The sequence below is a fragment of the Terrapene carolina genome, unplaced genomic scaffold (genome assembly GCF_002925995.2).
Source record: "Terrapene carolina triunguis isolate 2854851 unplaced genomic scaffold, T_m_triunguis-2.0 Scaffold66, whole genome shotgun sequence".
Taxonomy (NCBI): Eukaryota; Metazoa; Chordata; order Testudines; family Emydidae; genus Terrapene; species Terrapene triunguis.
In genome coordinates this window covers 29,541,604-29,560,210 of record NW_020664417.1, presented here as the reverse complement: position 1 = coordinate 29,560,210, position 18,607 = coordinate 29,541,604, and the positions used below count along the sequence as shown (strand labels likewise).

General features: G+C 39.8%; 1 protein-coding gene across 2 annotated transcripts in view; it reads left to right on the top strand.

Moving 5' to 3' along the window:
* NAF1 (nuclear assembly factor 1 ribonucleoprotein) overlaps positions 1–18,607 on the top strand; it is a 78,092-nt gene that overhangs the window by 55,823 nt on the left and 3,662 nt on the right. For both annotated transcript variants that reach the window (XM_024213324.2, XM_024213323.2), the window contains exons 6-7: positions 8,888–8,939; positions 16,961–17,066. In XM_024213324.2, the coding sequence (XP_024069092.1) occupies positions 8,888–8,939; positions 16,961–17,066 (158 nt within the window). The remainder of the gene's footprint in view (positions 1–8,887; positions 8,940–16,960; positions 17,067–18,607) is intronic.

Genomic DNA, 18,607 nt, shown 5'->3' with positions numbered 1-18,607 from the left:
TTTTCTTTAAAAACAACTACAAAAAACACCCCAACAAAACTGTTCCAGAGATTCAGAGCCATGCTGTAATAACAAAGTTGTACATATAGTAGTGTAGAAAGATAATTATTAGAGGAACATATGTAATCTTCAAGCTTCTAAGTGTTTAAGCAATTACTGAAACTTAAATTATTGTTAAAACAACCTAAAATACATAACCAGACTTCCATTCTTCCCATGTCACTATTTTATCTGAAATAGTTTAATTTTATTGTAATTGGCACAATTTCTGCAACCCCCCCCGCCCCTTTTCTTTGTAATGTATTTCATTTTCTTTCTTCCACAAATGAAAGCTTTCTTCTGTCCTAAGAGACTCTACCACCTGACACTGATTTTTTTTATTCCAAATTTGATATTAATAGTATAAAATTCATTGTCTAGCATTATGACAAAATAGCACTTCTGCAACTGTAGTTAATATTACACAACTCAGATTGCATCTCTGTGCTGCAAGTGGGGGTGGGGGGGGATGGTCATATTGAGTAGCAGTACATTGTCTGATGTAGCCCATAGTTATCTGCAAGGCTACAGGACTGGCTTTGCATTTTTCTCATCCTGCATCAGCAGATTCAGTGTATCTGGGTATGCTGAGACTTATGATTGTGACCTGAGAATCAGAGTTCCAAGTACAGCTAACTTTGGTCTCTTATACGTTGAGCTTCTGTGCAGCCAGCATTGATGATTGACAGCAATTATAATGCTCCAGGTCCTGCTCCTGACTAGATAATTGTAGCCTCTCAAAAAGGAACAGCTCGAAGATCAGGATCATAAGGGAAGCTATGCTCTCCTTTGAAAATGTAGCCTGTGTTCAGCCCATATTGAACAAAGTAAAGTTTCAGTGTTTTATGCATAAACCTCACTTTGTTTTGTTAACCAGTACAACAGAGGAAAGTAGATATTCAGTTAATAATGTAATGCTTTTAATGAAGAATAATCACCTGCTAAAAAGGAAAATACACTTGTCTGAAACATGAAGTCCAATCTAAAGAGTTTAATTTTAAGATTTATTGTTACATAATATTTCTTATAAGTCAGCCTTTTGATGGACTTGTAAATCTTAAGAATAAATGCCAAAGTTCAAAAATCAAAGAATTATTACCCCTTCTTGCAGAAGGCTATTTAGTATCTCTAGTCTTGTGAACTGTTGTATGCTGAGGAAGAAAAGCCAGGCTCAGAAGTAGGATGACAAGTTTGTCATTGTTTCCCTGTCTGGCTTATAGCAAGGTTTGAGTATTATGGGCAATCAGTATGGTTGCAAAGTGTCATGTAGTGACCAGCAGAGCTACAGGTTCCCTTTGATACTTCGCTTTGGTATTTCTGACAGACATTTGTTTTCTTACAGAAATTCTGGGGGTGGAGGGTGAGGAAGAGAGATGTTTTTGTTCCTCTGATATCAAAGGCAAGAGTTACATTCCACCATTAAAGCAATTTGGCAGTCTTCTGCTGCTCAGGAATAATCAACTGTGCGCGCGCACAACAAAAAGCAGGTTTCCCCTCCTAAGTATTTGTATTTCATCATTGTTGGTTCTGAGTGCCTCACAATTATTAATTGATTTTATCCTCCCGATTCCTGTGTGAGGCAGGGAAGTGCTATCAATGGTTTTACAGACGGGGGGATTGAGACACATGGTACCTACAGTGACTTGCCCAAGCTAACATGGATAGTCTGTTGCTCGAGCAGGAATTGAACCAAGATCTCATTAGTTCCAGTGCAATGCCATAATCTGTGGACCATATTGTAGGCACTTGAGGATCAGAGTATGAAATGTGTGCTGCTATGAGAATATTAACTCCCCTTTATTCTTACTGCATGTTGTATCTGCTTAATATGTGTATCTCAGCAGAAATGTACTTAGCAATAACTGTCTGTTATCTTCTTCTCTCTATTGTCTTCCTTCTCTCTTGGGGAAGGCTCGTTAGGTGATGAGTCCCTTAAAAGAATTTTCGTGTTGACTGAGGTAGAAATGGGAGGGGTTACTGTGTCTGACTTCAAACCACTTGGAATTGTAGATTCTTGCTGCCTGGCTTCCTTGTTGGTGGAGCCATGGTACTTAATGCTATGATGAGGGAAGAACAGTGCAAGTAGAATTGCTAGTAATTTCCCCCTTGATATCCATTATGCAGCTGCTATTAGATACTTATTTCTATTTACAAGTTTTATGTAACAAAATTGTGGTCAGAAAAGCTTATTATATTACTTTTGGACAGGTTGCTACACCAGATGTTTAGTATTATGATAGCTGAAACAATTTTTCTGAAACTGTCATTTTCAGTTAAAACCCAGTTACTGTCTTGAATATAATTGACATTTGGGCTTAATGATTAGCATGGGCTCATTAGTGCTGCCTTTGACAGCCGCAGGAGCCTTTGAGAAAGCTGACAGATGCTCGGATTTGTCTGAATAAGTTTCAAATTAAATCTTCAAAAATTCCAGTTTATTTACTTGTTTTCAAGACAAACCCCAGAGAAGCATTCACTGATAAGAGCCATGTAGAACTATCCATTGTTGCTTTTTGGTGACCTCCCCCATTTACATATGTATTTTTTGTTTAGATTGACATAGGACCTCTCTTCTGTTTGTTCTTCGGACCAGAATTTCACCAGTCTCTTCAGCAGTACCCAACAATAATAGTATTTTTCCAAACTTATTTTGTTTTTTATTCCTATAGAATCTGGATGCATTCAGTTAATACACAAGAAAATAAATTTGGGCTCAGCTCTTCCCTTTTTCTGGACAGACCCATAGGAGGAAACCTTATAGGGATCCCTCATGTAGCTCCCAGGTATATTATTTCAGGGTTGGGGGTAGGAGCTGGAAAAGGCTACAGAGCCTATGCTTAAAACTGTTGGATCCCCAGTAGGCTGGGCCAGTCCAACAGAGGCACTGGCTCTAGGCCTCCAGTGGGAAATTCCACTCCCCGGCCTCATGGCCTCCATTAGCTGCATTGCCAGGGACTTCCCCTGGCAACAACTGCCTCTAGGAACACTGAGGAGGATACAGAGAAGATGTATTATCTTTTATCCAGTTTCTGTGGAGTTGGAGAAGAATGATGTGCATTTCTTCCACCCCTTCCCAGCACAGATCCCAGATATAGAGAGGAGATGCTATCACAAAGGAGCCTGAGTCACCCTTCCTTGTGGGAGATCTGTCCACAGAGGATCTCCCTTCATGTATGCATTGAAAGGGAATATTATGGTCCATAGAATTTACCTAAGTCAAATAAAACCCATTTCAGAGAACTCAGTTGCCACTGATGCATTAAATAGAGTGATACTTTCTAATAAATACTAAAAGTGGGTTTTAATATCTAGAATAAGTAGGTTCCTCATTCGGAAGTGATAAGAACTATCAATATTAGTACATATTTTTTGTGTATCTTATCAATCAAATTGAGTACCTTGGTGCTCTTCCTCAATCTGTCCATCATAGGGATCACAACAGGCTTCATGGCAATCATAGATGTAGTAATTCTCTAGAACACATTTTGTTTGGTGAGGTTTTTTGTTCCAGGCTTAATTTCGTGACTCGAGCCCTTAACAAGTTAAGTTAGATATATTAACCAAACATAGATTAAAAAGTAAATAAAATAAAACACCCTTCTGCTTTCTGACTGTGTTCCAAAATATAACTTTTTATACTCATTACAAGATGACACTTGTTTCCCTCACTCTCATCTACTTTTTCCCCTAAAAAAAAGTTAGCAGGTTTTTCGTGTTTTATGTGCTTTGAGTATAGATTCTGTTAGTTTCAGGATAACTGCAGCTTTGACCCCCTCTGTGATCTGCTCAAGCTATACTTTCTTAGGTCTCAGGCCTTGAGCAGTAACCTCTCTCTGGGCAGAGGCATGCGCCCCTCTTTCTCTAGACTGGAGTTCAAGGCTTATAGGCCTCCTGCACTTCAATGTGATTATTCCAGCAGGCCTGACCAGAGTCCAGCACCTGCACTTTGCGTTCTCTAAGGGTTATGAATAGTGTAGGCAAGTAGTTACAAGTAACAAAACAGCTCTTTCAAAGTAGAATACATTTATTTTGGGATAAAAGCCTTACAGAGAATATATATAAAACAATAAAATGATCTAAACACTACATTAAACTTATCAGTGTCTCCCCGTCAGTCCTGTGGAGACCTTGGCAGGTTCCAGTCCTTTCAATCCTTTGGAGTGTTTGGCTCCCACTTGGACAAAAGTCATGTCAATTTGTTGAATCAAAATAAAGGATTCCCTTCTGTCAGTTCAAGCTGGCTCTTTATACCTCCAAAAGCCTTTGTACCCAAGTCTTCTGAAACAATTGGTAAAATTAGGTAAAATTAGTCATTGTCCCTTCTCCCAAGGGAAACCAGTCATTTGTGCATAATTAGTTTTGGTATTTTATAATAATCACCCTCTAACGATTCCAGATTCCACAGTGAGCCGGGAACACAAGTCTATTTAACACTTTCTGATACAAAGATCTATGAATATTCCATGGGTCCATATCATCTGGTCCATCTCAGGGTAATAGTCTTTGAAGTTTTCATGCTGTCAAGGGTTGGCACACACCATACAGATAACATTCATAACGTGTCAATCATATCTGTCACAGATGCTATAAGAAAATGCAGACTTTTAGGCAGTCTCTTGCTGGAGGGCAACCTGCTGTTTCCCTGAACCATTGGGTAGTATAGTTTATGTATTTTAATCTACATATTTCAAAATTGGAAAAAAAATTCCTAATAATTTGTTCTTATAGTGCTGGAAACTTATGGAAGCCCCACTAGTGGCTCCATAGTTGGGGTTGAGTTTTTCATACTTAAAGAATTTTATGTATGAAGAATTCAGTGTATCCTCTCTAAAATTATAGCACTTGGTCTTTGGGTACAGAATACATTTTCTGATAATTGACAAATAAATCCAAGTTAAAGTTTACTTAAAAAATGGGTCCACTAAGAAACTTAGCATCCTGTGTCAGACAACTGTTGTGTCCTGAGAGATCTTAATAAAGAAACTGTTCAAACTCTTCAGGCTTCCCATATAGTTATAACTTACCGTTCATTGGCTACCTTTAAAGAAGCTTTACAGGATTAAAAGTCATTTTTTCCTTTATTCTTCATAACAAAGTTTCTCCTTCTCCTCCTGATAAATTGTGTTATTACAGAAAACTATTAAATATCACCCTCTTTCGAAATGATTGACATCATATTGCTCACAAGAACAGTGAAGTTAGAGTTGCCATTAGAAAAAAGTCCTTTATGAAAATGGCCACTGTCTCCTATTGTTCCCAAAGGGAATGAAGCCTAGATGCTTGAGGAAAGATTGTGACTCCTGACACATTCCACCTTCCCTCAGGTATCTTGGCTTTTCCATGAGGAAAAAATTGGAAGTCAAATGTTTTCAGAAACAAATATCTTCTAATTTGAGGCTACAAACACTATTGTGTATGAATCTTAATTGTATGGTTACTGCATAATTGCTGCTTTGGAGGCTGGGGGGAGAGCAGCATGGCCAGAAGCGGAGAGACTCTGGCCCCGCCTCTTCCCTTCTGGCTGTACTGCCTCTCCTTGCTCCCTCTGTTGGGGGGGAGGAGCTGTGTCCCACCTCTCCCTCTCTATACCCGTTCATAAGCCGACCCCCTTCTCTGGTACTTCCCTTTTTTACTAAAAAAAAAATCGGCTTATGAACGAGTATATACGGTGGTCATTTTCATTATCTGCTCCATCTTGATAGAAGCCATCTCTCGCTTTAATGTTAGTTTTGTAGAGTTTAAGGCCAGAGGGAACCATTAGATCCTCTAGTCTGACCTCCTGCAAATCACCGGCCATTAAATTTAATCCAGGTACACCAATATATTTTACATCTGTTTCTTCCTTATCAAGAATTTGAATTCATCCTTTCAGTTAAAACTCAGTTTTGAAACTAGCTTTTATTTACTTCTTAGATAGTAAATAATACTTAACACTTACATAGTGGTTTACATTTACAAAGTGCTATTAAAATATAACTAGTTTATCTTTCACAATATCTCTGTGAAGTAGGTAATTAAGCATTCTTATCCGCAGTTTATAGATAGACAAACTGAGACAGAGTGGTTCAGTGATTTCACCAGGCAATACAGTGAGGCAGTGGCAGAGCTGGGTTCAGAACTCTAAAGTATTTGATTAGGTGAAATCCACTGAGTAATGTTGCGTTAGGAATTTACTAGTCTATCTTAATTCTCCTGTGGGAATTACAGTTTTAAGATTGCTTGCAGCCACTAATACAGCTTTAACTGTATCCATATGCTGTGATCCCAGGCTAGATTAGGCTATACTAAATGTGAGGGGAGGCAGAGGCAAGTCAAGACAAAAGGGATAATTTTAAATTTTTAGAAGTTTAAAAGGGAAAACCCAAAACTGTAGCTGGAAAGTAAATAATACAGCATATTACCAACTACTTATAATAATGAACTGTAAGTTAACACCACATTAACTTTTGTGAGCTTGTACACTCTTCCTTACTTTGTACAGTTAACACCAAATGCATCATTAACAATTACTCTCAGTAGTATACTGTGTCATTTCAGAGAGGAATCAACTTTTCCTCTCCTTCATTGTAAGTCCAGCTCCACTCTTGCTGTCCTATCTTTTGCTTCTCTTCAGTTTGTAGTGCTTGTTGTATTTCTTTTCACTGAGTTTATCTACAGGCGTGGGCTTCTTCACTTAGTGGCCCCTTCTCCATTATGTGCGTTTGAACTGTATACTTTCAACAGATGTTCAGATAAGTAATTCTCTGTTCATTTACTTTAGATCAGTGGTAGGCAACCTGTGGCCCATCAGGGTAATCTGCTGGCGGGCTGCGAGACAGTTAGTTTATATTGACAATCCGCAGGCATGGCTGCCCGCAGCTCCCAGTGGCCGCAGTTCACCATTCCTGGCCACTGGGAGCTGCAGGAAGCGGCGCAGTCTATTTTTTGGAAAAGAACCTGAAACGTGTACCCAAGGAAATATTCTTAAGAACATTTAGAAGAAGAAGAAGAAGAGGAGGAGAATTCCTACAACTCTGTATTTGCACTCAAAATGTATAGATTCTGCAGTATATGCATTCCTATGGTAACAGAATTATCAGTCTTTGAAGACAAGACCAAGGACTCAGTAAGAGACAAACAAACAAGTGACCACTATGGCCCTCATTACATATAATATTCACCAGGCTGTACCCTACTTTAACTTCCTCCTCCCACGTACCCTTACTTTCCACAGAGTGCAGAGACTGCTCATTCTGTGTGCCACCTGTGGGCCAAACTCACCAAGAATGGCAGGGAAGGTTAGGAGGAGATGGGACATAATGGTATACTGGAGAGTTTGAAGGGGTGTATCAGTGAGCATGCTCAGTGCAGACTGGAGAATTCTACCTTTCTGAGATCGCATTCCTCCCATAACACAGTTTGAGGCAATGTAACTCTGACCCATCTCAATTTGGAGCTGTGACTTAAAGGGATAATAGAACTGTAATACGGCTTTCTAGAAATCTCCATTGTACTTTGCTCAAGCCATGGCTTACCACTGAAATAGAACATTATCATAAACAAATATCTTAGCAAATATCCTGGTATTGCAGATCAAAGCGTTTTGATTATTATTTATTATTATTATTTGTAAGAAATGTGGAGAAAGATATTTTCATTGTTTTAAAAAAAGGCTTGCATAAACTTTCTCTCAAATATCATGATTTAAGTTTGCCATATAATGTTGATGTTTTCACAAATAGATGGTAGTACAATTTAACTTTTCATACCTGCTAATTTGCAGAAGACTGACTAGTGGAAATTCAGGGACAATCGTTAAGTTGACCATTTTTTTGCATTTGCTTTTTATGTTGATATCTTTGGGGTTTTTTACAGACTTTTGAGTGAAATTTAACTCAGGACTGGTAATTGTTCATCTTTTGTGTTAAACAAGAAGTGTTTCTTTGTTTCCTTAAGCCATCTTTCTATTGTGCCAATAAGTAAACTGCAGAGAAAACCTGCTAGAACAGTTGAATGCATTCTCTAGCTGGTTGTGGTTGTGGGTATGAGGGGTTTCTAATAACAGAAAGGGGAATGAGACGAAAGTGATAGCAAGAGGTAGTGTGTGATCATTGTGGTTTGGGGAAAAAGGGGAGTGCATATGTAACCCACATACTTTCTGGGTGTGGTGTTCTGTCCCATCTAGTGGCACCGAGACCACTGAGAGAGAGAGATATTAATGAGTCTGTTCTACAGCCTTAGCTAACAAGCCAGTTAGCTTTTACCTCATGCAGTAGAGGCTCATGCACTAAGCTCTCAGGTTTGATCCCGCCTGCTGACAACCGGGGTCTGTCGGCGTTACACAATGGTAAGCACAAACCTGAAGTGGCAATATGGAGGAGGATGAGTTGATTGGACACAGGGCCATAAGTAAGAAGAACCTCCTTTTAACATTATCTATTCCTCCAAACTATGCTGTGCCATTGTCAAAACAGACTCTTAGGAAGGAGAATGGCCATGCAACAGGTACCCCAGTTTACTGTAACAATTTGGCTTTAAAAAAATATTTGAAAAAGTACTCAGCCAAAGCTTAACTATATGAAGCCTTCTTTTCACTCAAAGTAGGAGCATTGTAGAAATGTTGTGTAGTAACTGCATGATCTACCGAGCTGTTAAATATATTTCTAACTAGTTAGAAACTGTTTTAAAAATGAGCTTAAAATTCACTTACATTTTATTCAAGGAGCCATAGCTGCCTATCTGTTATCTTAGTGTTGTTTTTTGTAAAGTAATTACTTTAGATGAAGTCACAGAATTAGGAATCTCTTGTTAACCAGTTAATTAGATTGCTATTAAAAGCATCTCAATATCTTTGTGTCCAATCTTTTAGGGAGAAAGGGTCTGATGCATCATGGCAGCATGACCAAGAGCCACCACCTGAGGTAAGTTTTAGTGGATCACTTGGTGTCCACTTTGAATTTGCCTTTAGTGCCTGTGGAGAAGATATCTCATCCGGTGTTCATGGGGCTACCCCCCCATGTCTTTACCAATCCTTGCTGGTGTGCTCCAGCCTGGTAAGACAGCTTGGACCACTCTTGCTTTTTGTCTATAGCCAAGAAAGCAGACAAATTATATCTGATATCTTTGGAGGGGATTTTATATTTCCATACACACCCTGCATCTAATTCACTGATAGTGGCTGCTGCTAGTAGCAGGTTGAAGTCTGGACAGGCACATTCCACCTCTGCTGATAGAGAGGGAAAGAAGATTAATTCTCTAGGAAGAAAAATGTTCTTTTCTTCCTCTCTTGGTATTAGGGTGGCCATTACCTAGCTGTTGTGGCCTGTTATAAATTCTAAAGATGGCACTGTGTGTGCAGGATTTGCTGGATGACAAAAGGAAACTGGCAAATGCAATCCTAACAGAGATTCAAATTGTGGCAAAGCACAGTCTCTGGACTTCATTTGACACCTTGAACTCTTTTGCTAGAGCATTGGCATCTACTGCTACTCCAAGGAGACATGCTTGGCTTTGTTCGTCTTCTTTGACTCTGGGTGCTAGAATTAAAATGGAAGATCACCCCTTGGAAGGGGGATAGTGTTCTCAGTGAAAAGATGGATGAGTTGCTGAAGAAGCTGAAGGAGACAAGATTGATGACCTGCTCTTTAGGCTTGATTTCTTTTATTAGGAATAGACCTTTTACTCCTCTTTTCTTTTATCAGACTGTATTATCTGCAGTCATCTTTGGGTTGTTTCTCATCAAATCAAAGACATCAACAGCGCAAGCAGGGTATGTCATTTTAGAGCCAGCATAGAAAGTGATATATTTTTTTTAAATCAAGGTCTAAACCTAAGCAGTCTGCTACCTCTCCGTCATGGTTGCACACCAACCCTGAGATTTGATGTGAGTATCAAGTGACCAGAACTAATCAGCAAGGACCCTCACTTCCTCAGTTTGGAGATAGGCTAGCCCATTTTATCAGCAAATGAAGGCTTATTATATTGGAGGAATAGGTCCTAGAAATTATAGAAACCACTATTCCATTCAGTTTGAAAACCTTTCAGTTTCCCCTGCTCTTTCCTTTTCACCGAACTGTCTCATGAGGTTATTCTACTTTCAGAAGTTACTTCTCATAAGGGCTGTAATGAAGGTATCCAAACACCTGAGGGATCAGGAGTTTTATTCAAGTTACTTTCTGATACAGAAGAAGTGGAGTGGTTCATCCAATTTTAAATCTAAGAAATCTGTAAAATTATATTCGGAAATTTCTGTTCTAACATTAACTCTTGCCTCCACTTGCCTTCACTTTCAGTCATAGATTGGTTTGAGACTCTTGATTTAAGGAACATATTTTCATAAATATCATAGATGATTAGGGTTGGAAGAGACCTCAGAAGGTCATCTAGTCCAACCTCCTGATCAAAGCAGGACCAACCCCAACTAAATCATCCCAGCCAGGGCTTTGTCAAGCTGGGCCTTAAAAACCTCTAAGGATGAAGATTCCACCACCTCCCTAGGTAACCCATTCCAGTGCTTCACCACCCTCCTAGTGAAATAGTGTTTCCTAATATCCAACCTAGACCTCCCCCACTGCAACTTGAGACCATTGCTTCTGTCATCTGCCACCACTTAGAACAGCCTAGCTCCATCCTCTTTGGAATCCCCCTTCAGGTAGTTGAAGGCTTCTATCAAATCCTCCCTCACTCTTCTCTTCTGCAGACTAAACAAGCCCAGTTCCCTCAGCCTCTCTTCGTAAGTCATGTGCTCCAGCCCCATAATCATTTTTGTTGCCCTCCGCTGGACTCTCTCCAATTTGTCCTCATCCTTTTTGTAGTGGGGGACCCAAAACTGGATGCAGTACTCCAGATGTGGCCTCACCAGTGCTGAATAGAGGGGAATAATCACTTCCCTCGATCTGCTGGCAATGCTCCTACTAATGCAGCCCAATATGCCGTTAGCCTTCTTGGCAGCAAGGGCACACTGTTGATTCATATCCAGCTTCTCATCCACTGTAATCCCCAGGTCCTTTTCTGCAGAACTGCTGCTTAGTCCATCGGTCCCCAACCTGTAGCAGTGCATGGGATTCTTCCATCCTAAGTGCAGGACTCTGCACTTGTCCTTGTTGAACCTCCTCAGAATTCTTTTGGCCCAATCCTCCAATTTGTCTAGGTCACTCTGGACCCTATCCCTACCCTCCAGTGTATCTACCTCTCCCCCCCCAGCTTAGTGTCATCTGCGAACTTGCTGAGGGTGCAGTCCATCCCATCATCCAGATCATTAATGGAGATGTTGAACAAAACCGGCCCCAGGACCGACGCCTAGGGCACTCCGCTTGATCCTGGCTGCCAACTAGACATCAAACTGTTGATCACTACCCGTTGAGCCCAATGATCTAGCCAGCTTTCTATCCACCATATAGTCCATTCATCCAATCCATACTCTTTTAACTTGCTGGCAAGAATACTGTGGGAGACCGTATCAAAGCTTTGCTAAAGTCAAGGTATATCATGTCCACCACTTTCCCCATATCCACAGAGCCAGTTTGACAATCATTTGACAATGATTGAAAGTACCTTCATTTTGTGGCAGCAGAACACCATTTCCACGACAAGGTGCTGCCATTTGGCCTGCCCACAGCACCAAGAGCTTTTTCTAATTGCCTCTCTGTGGTAGCGGCTCAATTGAGAATGCAGGGTATTTCTGATTACTCTTATTTGGATGATTGGCTATTGAAGGCTGACATTTGCATGGATCTATTAAGCCTCATTGCTTTTACAACCACCTTTTCCTCAGACATGGGACAACTTCTGAATGTCAAAAAAATCAAATCTCTGTCCAACTCAGAATTTTATTCATAGGTTCCATATTTGACTCAGTAGCATGGAAAGCCTTTCTACCAGAGGGCAGAATTTTAAAAAGATATTGCAATATATTTTAAACATTCAGATATGCAAGTTCGCAGATGACACTAAGATACTGATCTTTTCTCTGGGTCTCGTGGCAGCTACTACTTACAGGATTCCATTTACATGTCTCAGAATGAGACCAGTATAGCATTGGATGTCTTGAGTGTCCAGATTTGTTTGTATAATCTTCAAATGTTAGTCATCATGCTTTGAGACATTCTGGACACGTTGATGTGGTAGTCAGCAAACATTTTCAGAGGTGTCCAGTTCAGTCTCCTGTTGTTGGTGACCGTAACTTCATATGTGTCAACAGATGTTCGGTGAGGTGAAGGGTGCATCTGAACCAACTTAAAGTTTGAGGTCACTGGACTTTTCAAGAGAGAGAGGCTTGCACATTGTGTTGGACTTGAGCCATTTGTCTGGCCCTCAGATCATTCCTCCCTCACTTGGAAGGTTTCTGCAAGTAGTTCTACTATGTGTTATGCCAACAAATGTGGGTGCTCACCCTGCTAAGCTATGTGCGGAGGTGATCAGGTTATGGGACTGGTGCATTCTTCATGACATTTATCCCGTGGTCCTGCATTTAGCAGGACAGAACATGATTGCAGATTGTCTCAATAGAGACAGTTCTCAAATGTACGAATGGTCGCTGAAGGATCAGTTGATTCAGAGCGTATTTTCCAGTTGGGGTCAGCAAGACATAGACCTGTTCACTATGAGGTTCAACAAAAAGTGTTGCCCTTTCTATTCAAGTGCAGACAGGAACAGTCAATCCATATCAGATGCTTTCATTCTACACTAAGGAAAGGGGCTATCTGTATGCCCCCCCCCCCTTTGATTCAGAAGGCAGTGAGAAAGATAAGTCAGGATAGGGTAAAGATGCTTCTGGTTGCTCCGGCTTGGTGGTATCCACAGTGGTTTATGGATCCCCTTCAGCTGTTCAGTGGGGTCTTTGTACGTCTTCCTCTGTCTCCAGATCTTCTGTCTCAGCAAGTGGGCAGGATTCTTCATCCAGACCAGCAGTGCTTTCGCCTGATGGCCTGGGTGATTGGACTCTGGATCTTGAACAGACATGTTCCTTGTTGATTTAGGATATACTGCTTAATTCTAGAGAGGTATCTACTAGAATGTGTTACTATTTGAAATGGACCAGATTTGTGTCTTGGATGAAGGGAAAGTCTGATTCTCCTGTCTCAGCTTCCATACCTTGTATTTTAGAACATTTAATGCACCTTAAAAACTAAGGGGTTATCTCATTCAGCTGCCAACTGAACTTTCAAATAGATCTCTGCTTACCATTTTTTTGGTAGATGGGTGCTTGTGCATAACATGGTTAAGAAGTGTTTTTTTTTGTTTGTTTGTTTGTTTGTTTTTAGCAGGGTTGGAAGGGACCTCAGGAGGTCTTCTAGTCCAACCCCCTGCTCAAAGCAGGACCAATCCCCAGACAGATTTTTACCCCAGTTCCCTAAATGTCCTCCTCAAGGATTGAACTCACAACCCTGGGTTTAGCAGGCCAATGCTCAAACCACTGAGCTATCCCTCCCCCTCCAATTTTTTCAAGTTTATGAAGGGGCAATGCATTATGCATTCCCCCTTTGAGAAATCTTGGCCCTCCTTATGATCTTAATTTGGTTTTAAGTATCCGAGGGGAAGCCGTGTTAGTCTGGATCTGTAAAAAGCAACAGAGTCCTGTGGCGCCTTATAGACTAACAGACGTATTGGAGCATAAGCTTTCCTGGGTGAATATGTCTGATGAAGTGGGTATTCACCCACGAAAGCTTGTGCTCCAATTCGTCTGTTAGTCTATAAGGTGCCACAGGACTCTTTGTTAATTTGGTTTTAGTTGCACTCGAGAAGCCACCCTTTGAATCCTTGGATGAGTGTTCCTTATTATTTGTCAGTTAAAATGGAATTAATTATTGTCATAACAGCAGCCGAAAGGGTGAGTGAATTAAATGTCTTGATGGCTGATCCACCTTTATGTCCTTTCATAAACATAAGGTGGTTCTTAGGACTGATCCCAGGTTTTTGCCAAAAGTGGCTTCTGATTTTCACATCAGACAATTAATTTGATGGTATTTTTTTCAAAGCTGCACATTAATAAGGGTGATCTGTTTTACATACTTTGGAAGTAAGAGCTCTTGCATATTTAGATAGAACTAAAAGCTTTTGACAATCATCTAGATTATTCATGTTTTATGCTAAGAATCACATGGGTTATACAGTCATTCCCAGACTATTTCTAGATGGATTAAAATGTATTATTGAATGTTACACATTAGCAGAAATTCCTGTGCCTGCGACAGTACAATCTCATTCCACTAGAGCTGTGGCAGCTTATATTCTTTACCTTAAGCAAGTGTCTGTCACTGAAATTTGCAGGGCTGCAACCAGGAGTTCTGTACACACTTTTGCTAAGTATTATACTCCCGATTTGGCCTCAAGGTCTGAAGCTAGATTTGTTAGAATGGTGTTTCAGTCTCTGTTCAGTTAGGACTGTGTTCCCTCTTCCAGGTTATTTTCAGCACTGCTTATCAAACTGCCAATAAATGGAGGCTGCCAGGTGGCAGGTTGGAGCATGCCCATGACTATGTATGGAACTGGGGTGGCCTGGGGCTGGGTCGCTCGCTGCTGCCAGCGCCAGGCCCCCCGCTAGCCTGCCAGGCCACTCTGGACCCTGCATTCCCCTGAAGTGCAGGGCCCCCCAAAGTGCGGTAAGCCCAAACATTGGTGGAGCCGGCCCACGTTCTTAAATATTGGTGGAGTATGGGCACCAGGGACCCATATTACTCACCGCCTTAACACTTTACAAACTTGCCAGTAAAGAAGTATTAAGTTATTTTCAAGTAGGCCTGGATTAACCATAAACTCAATTGTCCCATGCCTTGGGCCCCCATCTTTGGGGTCACATGATGATATCTGGGCAGTTAAGCCACACAGCTTTTTCTAGCAAACTCTGAAATTGGTCCATTTGCTGCAATGCTAAGGGGAAGTCGTTGCAGCTCTTCCATAAGGTGATTCTTACAGAGCATTAAGTGAAACAAAAAAGTTAGCTGCAGGAGGTGCCTTATTTGTTCTAGGAGGGGAGCAAAGTTTATGCAAGGTCTTTTAAGAATCATGACTGGAGAAAGTTGCTGAAAGATTTTTTTCAATAATAAACATTGTGTTGGCATATACTTCATGACCTTTATGGTTCACTTATGAGTGTAATACAACAATTCTGAATATAGCTATTTACTGTTCTGCATTATGTTTTTAATGATTTTTTTTTTAAAATCCAAGCATTTCAGCAGTGTGTTAGCTCACTGCCTTTAATAGAAGCAGGTGCCCATTTTGTTTTTCTCACTTACTAATATGGGTTCTTAGTATAGTAGCAAAATAATTTTGGCTTTGTTATGGTTTTGTTTTGTTTTTTATGTCCAAAACAGAGGAGCAAGTTCTCAAAGAACTAATCACACTACAAGGCTTCGTCATAGAATGTGGGTGGATGCTGTGACTTTTTACTGAGTAATATTAATCTTAAATGAATTGTGTTAGCCAGAATTCCAAATGCTGCATAACCAAGCTAAATCAGAACACAAATGTTGCAGAAATATTGAATGCATTATAATAGTGGCAAATGGTCTTTAAAGACCAATATTCTTTAAAATAAAGAAGTGTTTTCCTCCTATTACTCCAGCTTTCAGCAAGCAGTGTTCTGACCACCACCATGCAGGTTTAAAATTTACTATTGTTGTGAAACTTCTATTGTATAAAATGTGTATATTTTATATTCGGTACTTGTGCATAATGAATTAAAGTAAGAGGCATTAAGTTAAAATGTATTGGTGTTTTTTTGCTGTTGATTAGCACTATTCACAAAAAATACTTTATGTATTGGATTATTTTTCAACCTTGACTTGTCATAATGAGTGCTTAACAAGCACTCTGTCCTCTGTGTAAATGGTTAATTTCTCACTACAGCCTCTAGGCAGTGAATAATTAGAAGGATCAGATTTTTAAAGGCATTTAGGTGCCCATTGACTTCCATGAGTTAGTTGCCTAAATACCTTTAAAATTTGGGCCAAAGTGCCTTTTACTTTTCATCAATATTTTTGTTTAGTAGCTGGGAATTTGTTGAAGTGAGGGAAGAAAAGAAGAAAAATTAATGTTATTTCTCCATCCCCTGATATAAGGATTTATTGTATGTGCTATGTTGGATTGAGATTCACTTAATCTGCACATGGGTCTAAGAAATCTTTATTAAGGCAAAGTGCTCAGCAAGTGATGATCAGTTACTTACAAGTAGGAAGCTCATCAGAATGATCCCATCACAATCGCCTCCAACACTGGACAATACGTCAATCTCCCTTTGTTACACAAACTTATTTATAACTTTATCTTTTCTTATACGTATTAGTCTCTCATTTCTATGTTAACTTTCCTCCTCCATCATTACAAGTTTTGTGTTGGTTCAAGTGGATCTTTTTTAGCTTTTTTAGTTACTTTATCTGTTCTTTTTCTCATAAACATGATTAATGTGCAATTTCTTACACATACGCAATTCTACTTATGCTTACGCTGTTAAATGTTATCAGACAAACTCTTAAAATTCACAATACACTTCTATCAGGCCTAAATATGCCTTTACTGCCAATATACTGCAGAGGGTTTTTCTGGCCAGTTCAAATTTTTGAATGAGGAATTATTAGCTGTGTGATAACTGGCTTACCCTGTTATGCGTTAACTTCTAACGAGTAAAAATACATTGTAGGCAGCATCCAGTAGCTATTAACAATACTACATGTATGTTTATATACACGTATATAGTTAGTTATTACATCCAAAAAACTAAGTTAAGCATTCAGAAGTTAGGAAATGATGGAATTAAAGTTGTCTGTGAAACCTTAATTTAAATCCCTTGTGCATATACATTATAATACAGTCTGTAATTATTTGATCAAACTATTTTCCAAAGGACCTCTGTAGGTATTCTAAAAGTTAAAATGTTGACTTTTAAATGTATAACAACTTTTTGATAATTTTTCTAAATAATATCTTTTTCTACTTTTCTAAGGCCTTAGATTTCAGTGATGATGAAATGGAGAGGCAGGGAAAACCAAAGAAAAAGAAAGCACGGAATCAAGAAAGAAAGAAACCCAAATCAGAAGTGAATGAATCAAGTAAGTAAATACCATAGAGAAAATAAATGGTTTAACCTCAATCCCTCAGACCAAGTCTGAAAAGCATAGTGATAGATATTTCTTTAAATTTCATACTGGTTTAATATTGGAGCTTCGGTACATTTCATCATGAAATCTTTCAATTTTTTTAAAAGTTGTAATTAAAAACACATGAGGACACATCCCTTAAACTTGCACTATTTGTTACGGATAAACACACTAATAAGTTTAATGAGGAGATTATTGTTTTGCTAAATTATCACTTTTTTTCCTATGTAAATATACATAACTTATTAAGTATCAGCGGTATGTATAATGAATATTCTAAATTGTCAATTTACCTACTATCCAAAAATGAAAAAGTAAATCTGCTGGTCTAGTGTGCTTGTTGAAACATGGTTAGGAATGGAATTCAGTTCTTTACTCCATAGCTGACAGTGGGGGCAACTGTCACAAACTCTCACAAAAGGAGTAATGACTCATTAGTGGCCCTCTCTAGAGAACATTTATCAAAACTGACAGACTGCATGGGAGCTGCATCACAGCCCCCTTGGCTGGAAGGACATAGTTGCCTCAGTGCAGAGCCATTGAGTAGAGAGAGAAGACCCTACCCACTAAATGAAAACATTTAATCTTGATGAAGTACTCAGTTAATCATTTACAGTAACCCCTCACTTAATGTTGTCCCGGTTAACGTTATTTTGGTACTAGGTTGCTGACCTATTAGAGAACATACTCCTTTAAAGTCCTGCAATGTTCCCTTATTATATTGTGTGGCTCCCCCTGTTCTGCCCGCCTGGCGTTTTTTTTTAAGGCTTGTTTTTTAAGGACCCCGAAAGGGAGGTTTGGATGGAATAGTCCATTCTTTAATTATTTTTGTTCACCAATTGTTAGGCCTAGTTTCTGAAACACCAATTTTGGCCTATTGATTTTCAGTTCCACACTTTTCTTGTTTACCAAGCATGATTTTAACATAGTCTTTGAGTTATATCACTAGGTCTTTTTATTGGGACTAATTGAGTTTTTCTGTTTTGCTTCTGCACCTTTTCGCATCAACGTTTGTTGTTATAGATCGGGGTCGGCAACCTTTCAGAAGTGGTGTGCCGAGTCTTCATTTATTCACTCTAATTTAAGGTTTCGTGTGCCGGTAATACATTTTAACGTTTTTAGAAGGTCTCTTTCTATAAGTCTATATTATATAACTAAACTATTGTATGTAAAGTAAACAAGGTTTTCAAAATGTTTAAGAAGCGTCATTTAAAATTAAATTAAAATGCTGATCTTATGCCACCAGCCTGCTCAGCTCGCTGCCAGCCTGGGGTTCTGTTCACCTAGGCCGGCAGAGGGCTGATCAGGGCCTGCGGCCGGGACCCCAGACCTGGGGGTGGGGGGGTGTTTCAGGGGTCAGTGCAGAGGGCTGGGGGAGGGGGTTCAGGGAAGAAGGCTGGTATGTGTGGGGGGTGGGGTTCAGAGATCAGGGCAGAGGGATGGGGCTGTGGGGGTGCAGGGCAGAAGGCTGGGTGTGTGTTTGGGTGGGGGGG